The sequence below is a fragment of the Rattus norvegicus genome, chromosome 2 (assembly GCF_036323735.1).
Source record: "Rattus norvegicus strain BN/NHsdMcwi chromosome 2, GRCr8, whole genome shotgun sequence".
Taxonomy (NCBI): domain Eukaryota; kingdom Metazoa; phylum Chordata; class Mammalia; order Rodentia; family Muridae; genus Rattus; species Rattus norvegicus.
This window is the reverse complement of record NC_086020.1, coordinates 175288386-175302941: the sequence shown is the minus strand read 5'-3', so window position 1 is coordinate 175302941 and position 14556 is coordinate 175288386. Positions and strand designations below refer to the sequence as shown.

Genomic DNA, 14556 nt, shown 5'->3' with positions numbered 1-14556 from the left:
AGGCTCCAAGAGGAACTTGGAATGGACAGTAGAACCCCTCTGGGCCTTCCCAGATCATGAGCTGTTCCACCAAAAGGGTAGAAGACAGACCCAGGCCATGTAATTGAGAGCCTAGAGGCAGGAGAGCCGCATGGCTCAGTGACTTTGGTTGTGCTGCGTCCTTCCCCATTGACTCATCTGAGGGTAAACAGAGACGCTCTTTCTTATGTGTTCTCTTTGTTCTCTGGTACCAGGTGCTTCAAGTCAGCCCTGCTGCCCATCCTCAGGAACCCAAAGGCAGAGGACATTTAGCACCAGCTTCCTTTCCCACTTGGACCATTAGAATTTTGCCCAGAGGTCCTCTGCGGGAGTCTTAAGGTCTTTGGCAACCCCCCCCCCCAACTCTCTCTGCTGTTCTTTCTTAGGGACGGGCTTCCCTCGTTTCGTGGCTCACCACTGCCCCTCTCTCTGGTGTGACACTAGGAGCTTCGCTGGGTGATTCCGGTCCCACTCGAAGCCTTAGGCCCTCCTCTGCGTTTCCCAGCAGGACTCCTGTGTTGCATTTGGCACCACCACTGGTCGGAACAGAGAAGGAACTCAGCCAAGACCAGGGTGCACCGGAGAAAGGCTGTGGGGCCAAGGGCATTTTTATTACTTTTATTTAGTTAGCGGTGGAGTATTACACAGATGCAAGAACCAACCCCTCCCGCTCTCTGCACCTGCCTGGAGCTTGGGGTCATGGAGGCAGAATCAAGAACTTTCTTGGGACAGAGGTTCCTAGTGGCTGAGCTGACAGAGGACAGAGAAATATGTGAAGGTGTGGGAAGGGTCCAGGAAACCTTAGCCAGGGTGGGGAATGAGCGGAGAGGGAGAAAGAGACCTAAGACTCAAGCCAAAAGCCCCTTCATTTCCTCTTGGGGGTAGGCATGAGACAATTTTAGTGACAGAAACCCTTAATCTCATTTCTTTCCAAAAAAAAATTAAAGAATTTAGTTAACAATGTCTCCTTTATCTGATAGCAATTTGCTAGTAGGGGAGGAGCACCACCTCTGTTTCCTCACGCCCACATTTGACCTTCCTTGGTTCAGCTTCACCCTTTGGGTCCTCCAGTGATACAAAGTGGGGGCAGGATTAAGGGGGATCCGAAGGCCACATGGCTATCATGTTCTCTGGATTGGGGGCATAGGGATTCCTTTTCCAAGTTTGAGTCCCCGAGTCGCTAAGGAGAGTCCCTCATTGGAATCCAGGTGCCTGCTTGGCCCTGGGCCAGGATTTACCACCAATTCCCGGGGCCTGAGGAACTTCAGGGGCTTCAGTGCCCTGTCTCAGCCTGGCCAGAAGGTGTAGCCCTGGAAAATGCCAGGCACCTGGCATCCACATGGGGCCGGGGAGCCGAGGACCAGGCTTTAAGGACTCCAAAAGTGGCTGCTCTGAGGAAAGAGGAGGCAAGATGGGCCCTGAGAGGTGGGCCCAGTTACAGCAGAGGCAGGGCACAGGAGCAAAGGAAGCAAAGCTGGGCAGATCACCTTGGTGGTTCCAGAAACAGCAGCAAGGGTTCTGCCAACCTGGGCCCAGGACAGAGCCAAAGCCTAGAGACAGAAAGGGAAATGGTCAAGAGGGCACCACTCCCCGAGATGCTCTGCTGCCCTTTCCCTCTCCTGTGGTGATAGTGTGGCCCAGGGAGCGGCACCATTGGGAAGTAAGGCATTTTGGAGTAGGTGTAGGGGTGGGCAATGAGACCCTCCTCCTAAACACATGGGAGCCAGTCTTCTTGCTGCCTTCAGATGAAGATGTAGAACTCTCAGCTCCTCCTGCACCATGCCTGCTTGGATGCTGCCATGATCCTGCCTTGATGACCATGGACTTTGATACTATAAGCCAGCCCCAGAGAAATTTTGTCCTTATGAATTGCCTTGTGTCTGTTCACAGCAGTAAAACCCTAACTAAGACACCTCCCCTCCCACTGCTCCCTCTTCTTCCCTTCCCTCTCCTCTCTTGCTTCCCCCTTCTCCCTCCCCCTCCCTTCCATTCCCTTTTCCTCTGACCGAATCTCACAGAGCTAGGCTGGCTTGGATTTGTTCTGCAGCTGAAGATGACCTTTAATTCCTGATTATCCTGACCCCCACCTCCGGAGTGCTGGAGTCACAGACCTTGGGTTTCCTGCATTTTAGGTAAGTATTCTCCCAATGAGGCTGGGGTGGGGGATGGAGTGTGTGTGTGGGTCATCTGTCTACCTCTTTTTGCTCATTTGGTTCATATTTCTCCTGGATGGAATTTCCTGAGACTCTAAGAGCCTTGTGGGAGCGCTTGCTCCTGCTGTCCTCTCCCACCTCACCTTTCCTGGGACACATGGCTCTGTTAGAAATCATAGTTAGGGATGTATTCTTCCCTGAATATAGTCCAGATTTAATAGATTAAGTCCACAGTAAAAATGTGTTGAGAGACTGAGTGAATATTCTGTGTTCTAACCCAGTGATTCTACCCTTTATTCTTTCTAACCCTGCTCAAAGGCTCCAGATTTTATTTAACTGGATAAAGAATTGGTTGTGGGACAGGTGCTTGTCATCTAATTATGAAGGCCTCTGTTGCCTGGTCCATAAAGTCCTCTCTCCTGGTTAAGGTCAAGTGGCATCTGCTAAGAGTATGTGTAATAAGGGGCCCATGGAGTTCATGACTATGAGCCTGGGGCTGACCATGTGTGAGAACCACAGTCCTCTTCTGTCTGATGCTGGTCCCATAATTCCCTTGCCTCCTTCCATTCCATCCAGACCCACCTTCTTCCCCTCCCACCTGCCAGGCCCCTACAGGGGTTGCCCAGGCTGGAGTTCCTGGAAATAGCTAGACAGAGCTCCACAAAATGTTTTTTTCTGTTTCAGCGAGCCTGCCTAAAGTGTTCCTCTTTCAGCAAGGTCACATCAATTTGCTAAGAGACTAGTGGGGTCACATGGGTGTGATATAGTGAATAAAACCTGGGAAAACAGATCAGGTATTAATTAATATAGATGTTCATTAGCTAGGAATATTTCTCAAGTCACATTTGTGAGGGACTAAAATAGTCAGAATGTTCTCCATGAGAAAACATGTGGACTCCTTCTGCCACCATATTCTTTCTCTGTGGGCCAGTGTCATTCTCCTTAGACCCTTAGATGAGGTAAGGGCTGTTGTCCTACAGAAAGGCTGTGAGCCCAGGAGCTCCTGGGGTCAGGGTTGTGTCCATACTGTAGCCTAATGGGCATGAGGAGGAGATATTTGGAGTCTCCCCCATTTCCTGAACCTGGTTGAGTGTCCAACAGCAACTCCCTCTCCTGGTACTGCATGATCTGAGTGAGGATGGAGGGAAAGCACGAAGTGGAACTCCAGTCGAGAAGTGTGACAAGTGACTGCTACCAGCCCTCTGCTGACCTAAAACCTTTATATCCTTCAGGACCCAAGCACAGGGAGGGAATGTGTATATTCGTGAAGGAAAGGAAAGCAGCCGGCTCCAGAGGGATAAGCTTACTATTCTCAGCACTCTGGTGCTAGAAGAAAAGGGGCTTGGAGAAACAGAGAAGCCCTCCATGTGCTTGGTAGCTCTAGGATGCCAGACTGATGGCCCAACCACGCTGCATCCATGGCCTGCCCCATGCCCTACACTGTGGTGGGTAAACGTGGGTAGTCCCTATCTTCAAAACTGCCTGAAGTGGAGGGGCATAGACCTCTGCAGAAGACACTTGGGTTGGATCTTTCCACAGAAATCCTGACCTAGTTGCTCTGAGAGTCACTGGTGTCTATCAGTGACTGCCTTCTCCTTTTACCCCATCATGAAGTACCACCGATAGCTTGCTCCCAGTCCCTCTTTCTGTTCCAGGCTTTTGACCTCCTGGTCTGTTTCCTTCCTGCAAACTCAGCTGAGCCTGTGTGCACTTTGGAAGTTGGCTCAAAGTCATTTGCTAAGGAAGTCTTCCCTGCTGTCTCTATCACCCTCAGTGTCTGCCCCCTTTGCGCCAAGCAGCAGTAACACAGCGTATCCATCAGTAGAGCCTTTAGCCTCTTGACTAAAAGCCTCAGAAAGGCAGCATTGCTCACATCTCAGCTTTAGCAGCATTGACTGCTCTTCCAGAGGACCCGGGTTCAATTCCCAGCACCCACATGGCAGCTCACAGCTGCCTGCAACTCCAGTTCCAGAGGGATCTGACACCCTCACACAGACACACACATGCAGGGAAAACAACAATACACACAAAAATAAAAATAAATTACTTTTTAAAAGTCGTATTTAAAAAAAAAACAGTAAAACTTTCTTCCTTAAAATCATGGTGTTTCAGGGCTGGAGAGATGGCTCAGCGGTTAAGAGCACTGACTGCTCTTCCAGAGGTCCTGAGTTCAATTCCTAGCAACCTCGTGGTGGGTCACAACCATCTGTAGAGGGATTCGATGCCCTTTTCTGGTGTGTGTGAAGACAGCTACAGTATATTTATACATTAAATAAATAATATTAGAAAATTATGGTGTTTCCTTTGGGGTCAAGGCACAGTAAACACAAGAGGACACATTAAACAGGAGGTGATTGATTAAACATCTGATGAAAGAAGAAAGAACATGAACTTTGTCTGCCCACCTCTTTTCAGCTGAGGTCCCTTCTTCACCCCATCGTCCTAGAGTCTTCTTCTTAGATTGTTTAAAAACAAACAAACAAACAAACAAACAAACAATAACCCCCCCAACCAAACCAAACTACAACAACCCTCCCAACGGAAGCTTGAGAGATGACTCAGTGGTTAAGCTACTGTTCTCAGAAGCACTGAATTCTATTCCCAGCACCCCTGTCAGAGGGCTCACAACTGTCTATAATTTTAGCTCCAGGGTGTTCAATGCCTCTGGCCTTTTGAGGGCACCTTCACTCGAATGCACATACCCGTATGCAGACACACACCCCTACACATAATTTAAAATAATAAAAAAACCTTCCAATAAGAGAATGACTTCTTCCAGGGTCCCAGCCACACACAGCCTGCATACAGATGCTCGCTGGCTCATGACAGGGTTATGTGCTGATAAACGAGGTGTGGGTTAAAAATAACCCAGATCAAGAGCGTGTGGGGTGTATATAACGAACGGAATGAGTCAGTTCAGCCGCGCAGCGTGCGTGCTGTGGAGTGCGTGCTGTGGAGTGCTGACTGTTTACTGCCCTGCTGTGTAGGTGACTGGAGAGGCGGCTCCCTGCACCTCCTATTCATAGCCAGTGGAAAGGGCAAACTTCAAACTTCTAGATATGATATCTGTCACGGAATGCATACCGCCCCGACATTGTATCATAAGGTCTAGAAACCTTCAGTCAGATCGTTTTCAGTTTGAAACCTTTTGTAGTTTATAAAGTGAAATAGAAAGCGGGGGTGTGGCTCCGTAGGTAGAGTGCTCCATGAGCTTATAAAGGCCCTGGGTTCTGTTTCCCGCACCAACAAAAACAAATAAATGAAACGAAAACCTGAACACCTCTTCCCCCTGAACTCTCCGTTCTTCAAATGGTTTCTGAGGCCTTTTGGACCCGGTGAGCTGCTGGCCTGGCAGACTGTCTCCCACGCCCCCTTTGCTTTCCCACTCATCCTACCAATACGCTTCCCAGATTTGCACAGCTCCCACTTTTCCCTTTGTGCGGCATTTTTTTTTCCTGGAGCTGGGGACCGAACCCAGTGCCTACCACTGAACTAAACCCCCAACCCTGCGCGGCATCTTTGCACTTCTCTTCTCCCAGGGATCCCAGAGCGCTCTTCTGTGCCCTCCCAGCACCCGTAGTGATGGCAGCCCTCCCATCTCTACTTCCTACCAGCCTCTGCTTCTTACTCAGCTTATCTTTCCTGTTTGCGCCCCATGCCCAGTAAACAGCTAGACTCGCTAAACACTGCCTGAATGAAGATCTCTATCTCATGCCTTCTTCGGCATATGTTTAGCCAGGCAGGCCCTGGGAGGCTCCCCACCTCTGTTTGAGATCCCCATCAATTCTGTGCTCAACACTCACTGCTGAAGCTGCTGCTGTCCTTGTCCCCAGAGGCCTCTGGTGGCTGCGGTGGGGTTCTCTCTCGAGCTGGCTGAGTTCCTGTGGCCCGTGTGCACAGCATGCTACGAAGGGGCTGAGAAGGGAGGAGAAGGAAAGCTTGGGTGGGACAGGCTCTCTCTGGAGTGTAGTCTTGTAAGTCATAGCAAGGCTATCACCCAGTTGTTAATATGATGAAATAGTCCCATACCGATCCCCAAGCAACCGGTGGCTGCTGTGAGTTGCCCACTGTCTCGGTCTCCCTGGACCCTCCCCTGCACAATTTTAGCCTTCCTTCTGGACCCACCACTAAAAGATAATACCTAGCACAGAAATCATCCTTCCTCACAGGTGGGTGTGGATCACAAAGAGCAGATCCCAAAGCTCTCAGGGACTAGAATATGGAAGACCATTGGAGACCAGGAGGGCTCTAAGGTAGTGGCCAGGGGCCTCTAGGACTGATGACTACAGGTCCTGTCAGAGTTCTGCGAACAGGGACTCATGCCTACCTCACTCTGCTCAGCCACAGGTACCAAGGCTGTCTGACAAAGGGCAGGGGGCCTCAACAGCAGGCAAGGGGTGGAGGGTGTCCACACTTTCCATGGAGGACAGTCGGCTACAATGAGCTTGCTAAAGTTGAACTTGTAGGTAAACCTCTTGCCTTTGGTCTTGTGCAGGATCCTCTTGTTGTAGTAATACCTAGAGAATTGAGAGTTGCCTCTGTGAGGAAGGGAGAGACTGGAAGGCTTCTCCATTAGTCTGGAAGTTGCTGGAGGGCACCAGCCATCTTCCCACAGTGAGGGCGTTACCCAAGCCCTGCAAGAGTGGCAAGCAGCCTGGAGTGCCAGGAACCACAGCCCTTTTCCTTGAGCTCTGCCTCTCCCGTTGCTGGCCACTGTCTTCTCACCTGAGGGCCCGGCTCAGCTTGTCATAGTTCATCTGTGGTTTGCACTTCCTGCGGCCCCAGAGGCGAGCCACTTCATCTGGATCCTTGATGACAAACTCCCCGTACTCTCCCTGCTGCCAGGCGATGACATGGCGGAACTCTTCCTTCTGCAGCAGTTCCAGGATGAAGTGCCACAGCTGGATCTGCCGGGAACCTGGCGACGACTCGGCTTTGTAGGCCCAATCCGGGAAGGCCAGACCTGTGGGGGGGCAGTGTGAGCATCACCTGCTGTCCTCAGGCCCTACCAAAGTCAGCTTCAAGGCAGGGAGGCCTACCTGAGATCCAGTAGTTGACAGGGGCAGCCCGGATGCCTTCCGAGAAGCAGTTGCAGTACATGGTGGGTGGTAGGAGAGGGTTGAGTTTGGACTGAAGGCCTGGGGAAAGTAAGAGAAAAGGGAAAAGATGGAGGTGAGGAAGGAAGGAAGGAAGGAAGGAAGGAAGGAAGGAAGGAAGGAAGGGGTTCAGGACAGAAAAGAGAAGCTAAGGCAAGAATTCTCGTATATACAGACCAGCTTCTGTGCAGACCTCCTTACTTCTCAAAGACTGCCCCAGGGCAGTGGCTTGGGTCTAAGCCCAAGGCAAATGGTCCTCCATTCTAACCCCACATGGAGTCAGACAGAGGGACAAACTGTCCATAGGGCTCAGCAGGATTTTGTTTTTACGAAGAGAAGAGGGAAGGATCCCCCTCCCCCCCTAAACTTTGAGTACAGAATGCATACCAGTGGCATAAATACACACTGGTAACCGTTTCTGTTGTTTTAGACAGGTTCTCGTGTAGTCAATGCTGAATCTCGATCACTATTTAGCTGAGGCTGACCTTGAACTCCTGATCCTGCTACCTCTACCTCCTGAGTGTTGGGATTACTGGCCAACTTGGTGGCCCATTCTAGTAACTTCACAACAATTTCACGTCGGAGAAAGGTGGGGATTTTTGTGTTGTTTCCACCGAAGCCCAAATGCCTGGTGCATAGCGTCAGTCAGCTGTACCCAGCTGGGCCATATCCCTTTCTAGAGCAGTAAAAGTTGTGTGTTCTCAGCATGGCCATGCAGACCCAGCTTTGAGAGCTTCTCGGGTTTTCTGGAGATGGCAGCCACCATGGACGAGGCCAGCCAGGTCCTAAGAGTGACTGACTCACACATCATAGATCGTCTTGGTGGGTAGCACCTCCTGGAAAAAGGAGTCTAGATCTTGATTTTGGGGCCATCAAGATATCCCAAGGAGGCCAGGTTGGCTGAAGAGGAGCCCAGTGGGGCCAAAGACAGCATGAAACCTTCATGAATTTGTGTGATGTATTTTGTGCACTGAGATGCTAATCCCACGTAGTTCCCCTTTCAGCCTATCTGTTGTTCAAGCCATCACTCAATAGGGTCACTTTTTGACAGCTGTGCTCTCCCTCAGAGCACAGGAACCCTGCTGTCTTGTTTAGTGCTAGCCCTTTGGATTACATCCTGGCATTATGCCTTGTATTCGTAGGTGCCTGGTAAGCTATGGGCAAGGAGGAAGGGTCTTGCAGTTCTCAGGGGCAGGGTGATGGGGAGCAGAGGAAGGTTTTAGAGCTATTCCAGTAAGACAGGCCTGCCTGAGGTGGGAGGAGAGGAGGCATTGAAGCAAACCTGGGTTAGAGAGAGGATGCTGGCTTCTACTGCCTCTAGTCGATGTGAATAGTGTGAAGAGGACAAGATGAATGAGAGGGGAGAAGGAGGGCCATGGAGAAGGATGTGGAACCTGCTCTTGGGGTGGCTCAGGTGGTGCTACTTTTGGCTCTGGGACTCCCAAGCTGGTGAGTTCAGAATGAAGAAAGCATTATTCTCAACTAGACCATAGTAGAGGTCTCTGGGACACATAGACATTGGACAGACATTGGTATATAGCAACCTCCTGCCATTCCAAAGGAGACTTAAGAGAGGAGGGAGGAAGAAAGGACAGGAGGGGGCAGGCAGAGAGGAAGAGAGAGACTTAACAAGACCCTTCAGCATAGCTGCATAGCTGTAGTCACAAATCTTCCTTTCTGAGTTTCCCTGGGACTTTCAAGCATGTTGTGTGTGGCAGTGTTTCTTGACTTTAATGAGAATTACAATCATCTCAAGTCTTCAAAATGTGGATACTGATCACACGGGCTGGTGGGACCTGTGATAGTACATGTCTGACATGCCCTGAGGTGTTGTGGCCTTGCATCCCTGGATGGTGGATTGAGTGTCAGAAACCTCTAGAACATAGTAGGTCTTAGAGGCCACTCTGAGCCCCAGCAGTCATGGCACTTCCCCAAGGCCTTTCTACAAGTTAAAGACTGGAAAGCAAGACCTCAGAGCAAGGCTCCTAAGATTCTAGTTGGGTATGGGCTAAAAGCCTAGAGTGTCCTGCACACAGGAGACATAGGCAGGGAGATCTTCACAGGTGGAGGCTAGCTTTGGCTACACAGAGTTCCAGGACCTGAGTTACACAGTAAGACCCTGGTTTTTAAAAATGAAGGATAAGGAGGAGGAAGAGGAAAATAAGGGAATCCAGAGCCTTGGACATGTAGGGTTAGTGACATGAATGTGCTCTGGAACTAGGCACATGTAGGGTCACGAGGGGGGATGACGGAGGGAGGGAGGGAGAGAGACAGAGAGGGAGGGAGACAGAAAGAGGGAGGGAGACAGAGAGAGAGAGGGAGACAGAGAGAGGGAGGGAAACAGAGAGAGGGGGAGAGGAGAGGAGAGAGAGAGAGAGAGAGAGAGAGAGAGAGAGAGAGAGAGAGAGAGATTGATTTACATGATCCAGCCATGGAGATAGGCAGGTTGCTGACACCTCCTCTCCTACCTGAGCAAAGGCTAAACAGTTTTAGGGCATGGCTGATCCCAACACTTGGAAAGCAGAGGCAGAAGGGACAAGAGCACAAAGGCCAAACTCAGCTACATAGCAAATTTGAGGTCTCCTCAACAAATAAAACAAAAGAGAGCCCAAAACACAACAAAAGCAAATAACCCCCAAACCTAAACATGAAACCAGAGTGGTAGGGGGTGAGGGGTGACTCTCCCACTCTTTATGCAGTAGCTTCCTCCCAATACGGGCATGTTTGCAAGTTGCTCATGAGTCCTCCAGAAGCTTGCCAGTTCTGGTGTGGAAAGCCTTAGCTCCAGGAAGTCTAGCCAAGGGTCTCCTGTAAATTCCTCCTTTCCTGCCTGCGGCCCCAAGCTGTCAGTGGAAGAACCCCAGAGAAGAGTAGCTTTCAGCTCCACTGCTAATCATATCAACTGTCTTTGTCACTTAACCCTAATCCCTTGTGTGTCACTTTAGAAAATAAATCTTTGAAAATGTATTCGTGTGTGTGTGTGTGTGTGTGTGTGTGTGTGTACGAGTGCCATGGCATGCCTGTGGCAGTCAGAGTACAACTTTGTGGAATCTGTTCTCTCCTTTCCCTTTTAAATGGTTTCAGGGATGTAACTCAGGTCACCAGGCTTGCTCTGCAAGCCCTTTATCTGCTGCCATCTAGCTGATCCCTTGTGTCACCTTAATCTACACACTGGTGTAGGACTTCCCTGGCTGGGAGCATCTTACTCTGTCTTTTCATGACCTGTTCCCTGGGCCCCGGCTCTGGCTCTCGTGGGCTATAGGCAGCATGTACAGAGATCGGGTGCATTCTGTTTACTGGCTGCGAACAGCCCTGCAGCACCCATGGTGAGATTACTACAGTGGCTTACAGGATGAATACTGGGAACCGTAAGTCAGAAAGGACCATAGCCCAGTCTGGCATGATCGTCGTTGCTCTCCAGAGCATTTTGCATTTCTGGAAAGGCTACTGCAGCAAGCCGTTGTTCTTACCATCGCCATCTGTCTGATTACTAATAATGTTAGTCCCCTTGGCCCGTATAAGCGTTCATTACAACACAAGTAGGTTCTAGGTCATTATTTAATAGAAGCAATAGAGATAACGAGGAGAACAACAGGGAAGGAGGCTTCGGCTGGGCGTGCCGCCAAAGCAAACCTCCCAAGCTGCTTCACCCTTCACTGTCGCAGGGGGTGTGAACTTGGGGCTGTCACCAGCTCAGGATGAGGTGCCGCTCCTGTTATGTTCCTTCACTAATTCCTCACAATGGCCTTCTGAGGTTGGGATTGGCTACACTTTGTAAGCTGAGGAAACAGAGGCTCAAAGGATTAAGAGACTTGCTCAAGATCTTACCAAGTGGTGGAGCTGGATGGGAACAGGTCTGTCTGACTTCAGGCACTGAACTGTGATTGGTCAACCAGGGCAGGAGAGTTGAAACTCTAAGGAGAGAGGCAAGGCTGACAGGAGGCCCTGGCCCCAAAGGAAACCAAGCCTGGGATGTGGGCTCCTTGCCAGACAAAATTTCAACAGTAGCACTAGAGAGCCAGAGGCCAGCCAACCTAATAGGCAAGCATGAGAAAGACAGAAGCACACAGAGACAGACACACATAGAGGTACACACAGACACACACAGACACATTCACACAGACATACACAGACACATTCACATAGATACACACAGACACATTCACATAGATTCACAGAGATACAAACACATACATACACACAGACAGATACACACAGAGACATCCACAGGTACACATGCAGAAACACAGATATACACATACAGGATATACACAGATACACACAGGAGCATATACATATAGGCATACACACAGATACACATGGATACATACACAGACATGTATGCATATACACACACAGACACACTTGAAAGAGACACATACATATAAACACACAGACACACATGGATGCATACACACAGACACGTGCATTTTCACACACAGACACACATGGACACAGACACACATACATACACACAGACACATACAGAGACATCCACAGACACTCATGCAGAAACACAGATATACACATATAGATACACAGGAGCAAATACATACAGGCATATACACAGACACACATGGACACAGACACACACTGATACATACACACAGACACATGTATATACACACAGACACAATTAACAGAGACAAATACACATAAACAAACAGACACACATGGATGCAAACACACAGACACATATACCTAGATAAACACACATGGGCACTTACAGTGAAAGTAATTTTTGTAGTGCTAGATAGGGTAGCTCACACTTGTAGAGACAGGATGCTTGCCCATAGTTCAAGGTCAGCCTGAGCTACAAAGAGTTTGGGGGGCAGCAAAAGTGCCATAGGCAGGCCCTGCCTCAAACAAAATAAATCAATAAAAGTTATGAAAAGAAAGTCATGCTGTCATCGGGACCTTTGATGCCAGGGACCAAGTAACCAGATCGGCTGGACAAACTGAGCTTTTCAGTGCTCCACTGAAGCAGCGGCAGGTAGGACTGTTGATGTGCAGAGCAGCGAGAGGCAGAGAGACACATGCCTGAAAGAGCCAGGGAGAGAGCTAGATCCTGGACAGCGAGACCAGACTGTGACCAGGGGCTAAAAGGAAGAGAACCTAGAGGAGATGACAGTGACAGCCACAGTGACAGCGGGAGAGACTCAGAGGCAGAATAGGCTGTCCTTCCTTCCCTCCCCAGTCTGATTGGAAACTTCCCATCTCTCCCCTGGCTCTTAGGTGGGGATGGCTGGCTCTGAGGCTGCTGCTGCCATTAGCTAAGGCTGCAAAAGGGGCCAGGACTTGGGTGGTGCAGCTGAGGATCCTGGCTGAACAGCCAGCTTCCTTTTGCCTCTGCTCAAGTCCTTCTTCCCTGCCCTGGCATCCCTCCCTCTCTTGGGGATTGCAACTTTGGGGAGAGCCTCCCTCAGCTCCTTCCTCAAGGGTCTTAGATCTCCACCTAGCCTCTGGTGGTAGCCCCACCCCTGTGACCCAAGGTTTAGAACTCCAAACACTTGATGTTGATTCCCATAGGGTTGATAGGAATGGCCGTTGAAGGTTAGGAAAAATCTTGCTCTCAGGGATGCTTAGGCGAATGAGCCATGGAGGTGGTTGTCACAGGCTTTAGCCTGGGGCCCTGTCCCTCCTCCAACCTTCTTGGCTAGGGTTCGCCCTCCCCCTTCCCCTCCCCTCCCCTCCATCCAGCTCTACTTCCCACCTGTGGCCTCCTCTTACTGGGTTGTTTCCTGTGCTTCCTCCTCAGCTCTCTGTGTGGCCTTTGGAGATCCATTCTCTCTTCCGGGATGGCTGGTCTCTCTGGGTCTCAGTTTCACCACCCATCACCCAGCCCTGTTCTGTGATGGCTGGCCTTGCCACTTTTGCCTCTTGTCCTTTTCTGTTTCTCTCTACCCTGGGCTGCTCCCTTTCCACAACTGCCTCCAGCACTCGCTCTCTTCCCACAGCGCTGGTCTCATTCATCATACTCTTATCTAACCTTCCTTAGGGGATCCTCCTGAACACCTCCACCCTGGCCCTTAGACTCCCCATCAGGAACAAGAAATCCCAGGTGGCGCACTAAGGGGCAGCAGGGCAAGGCCGGCAGGAGATGAAAGTTCCAGCAAACAGTTAAGCTGGGTGAGCTCACTACTGCCCTAGGGTAGGGTGTTAGAGCAGCCGGAAAACCAGGGCAACAGCAGAGGCATCCGGCACCCGGACATCCGGCACCCAGGCATCCGGGCACCCAGGCATCCGGGCATCCGGGCATCCAGGCATCCGGCATCCGAGCTTCCAGGCATCCCTAAAAACCCAACCCCATGTCTATATGCAGCCCAGACCTTCAGGGTAGACCTGAGTCTACACTTCCCATCAAGTTTGTCTCAGCTGATTCTGTGTTTGAGTCTCTATGCTGAGGAGGCCCCAATGTCCTTGGGCAAAGCCAGAGAGATCAAGCATCCGCACCCCCAGCCTCAGGCTTGGGGAGAACTTGGGACTTTCTCTCAGCATCTCGCCTGCTTCTCTAGCCTGCATCTGTGCTCACTACCATAAGGTCTCTCTTACCTCAGCATTCTTGGCCCTAGTTCTTTGGGAAAGGGTTCGGGGGTCTGAGGAAGGAAGAGGGGCAGGTGAACGGAGCAGGATCCTCTTGTTCCCCAGAGGTACGAATCTCTTCAGTTCATCCAGCCAGGCTCAGAAGGTAGCACAGCTTCTCTGTCCTGTCTCTACCCACTCTGCGATACTCCCCAACTCAGCTGCCCCAATCTGTTCCTCTGTCAGCCTCAACAACTGTCCTTTTACTCCAGGTTGTTCCACCCGCTCTGGCAACAATGGGCCTGGGCAGAGGGCATGGCTCCTGGGGACCCGACGTTGGCTGAGATCTTGGTTGTTTTCTCACCATTCACCCCAAAGTCTGGTCTGTTTCAGAGAGTAGACACTGGCCCCCACCTTCAGAGAACAGCCCCCTGCTACACTGGACCAGTGTCTCTGTGACATCCTCCCACAGATGCCGGGTGCTCTCTGCCGCGAGGGCACAACTCCAGCCCTGAGCCACTCCTCTGGAGAGAGATAATAAGCCTTGTCACACCTGTGGGCTTCAGCTCCTTGCATCCCCCTTCCCAACTGTTCCCAAACTGGCTCCATATCCGGGTGCCCAGAGGAGCCCTCGTCTCAGACCGGCTAGGGTGGCTTACCTCCTTGTACCATCAGTTCTGCGCGCAGTCCCGTTCCTTCTGGCTCGCTCCTTGCCCTTGCTCATCATGCGTTAGGGTTACTTAAAATGAGAGCGAGATCTCCAAGCT

At 50.8% G+C, this 14556-nt stretch overlaps 1 protein-coding gene across 3 annotated transcripts; it reads right to left on the bottom strand.

Moving 5' to 3' along the window:
- Positions 1-594: 594 nt before the first annotated feature.
- Positions 595-13500, bottom strand: Etv3l (ETS variant transcription factor 3 like). Of its 3 annotated transcripts, none has more exons than NM_001395642.1 (6): positions 12981-13429; positions 7211-7309; positions 6897-7134; positions 6499-6688; positions 5975-6086; positions 623-1568 (listed from the first exon to the last, which is right to left on the bottom strand). In NM_001395642.1, the coding sequence occupies exons 2-6, from the start codon at positions 7269-7271 to the stop codon at positions 1213-1215; spliced, it is 957 nt and encodes a 318-aa protein (NP_001382571.1). In that variant the 5' UTR covers positions 7272-7309; positions 12981-13429; the 3' UTR covers positions 623-1212. The 3 variants fall into 3 exon arrangements, with proteins under 3 accessions (XP_063138442.1, NP_001382571.1, NP_001382570.1); NM_001395641.1 differs by having other exon boundaries at positions 12998-13429; XM_063282372.1 differs by lacking the exon at positions 7211-7309 and having other exon boundaries at positions 595-1568; positions 12998-13500.
- Between the last annotated feature and the right edge of the window lie 1056 nt (positions 13501-14556).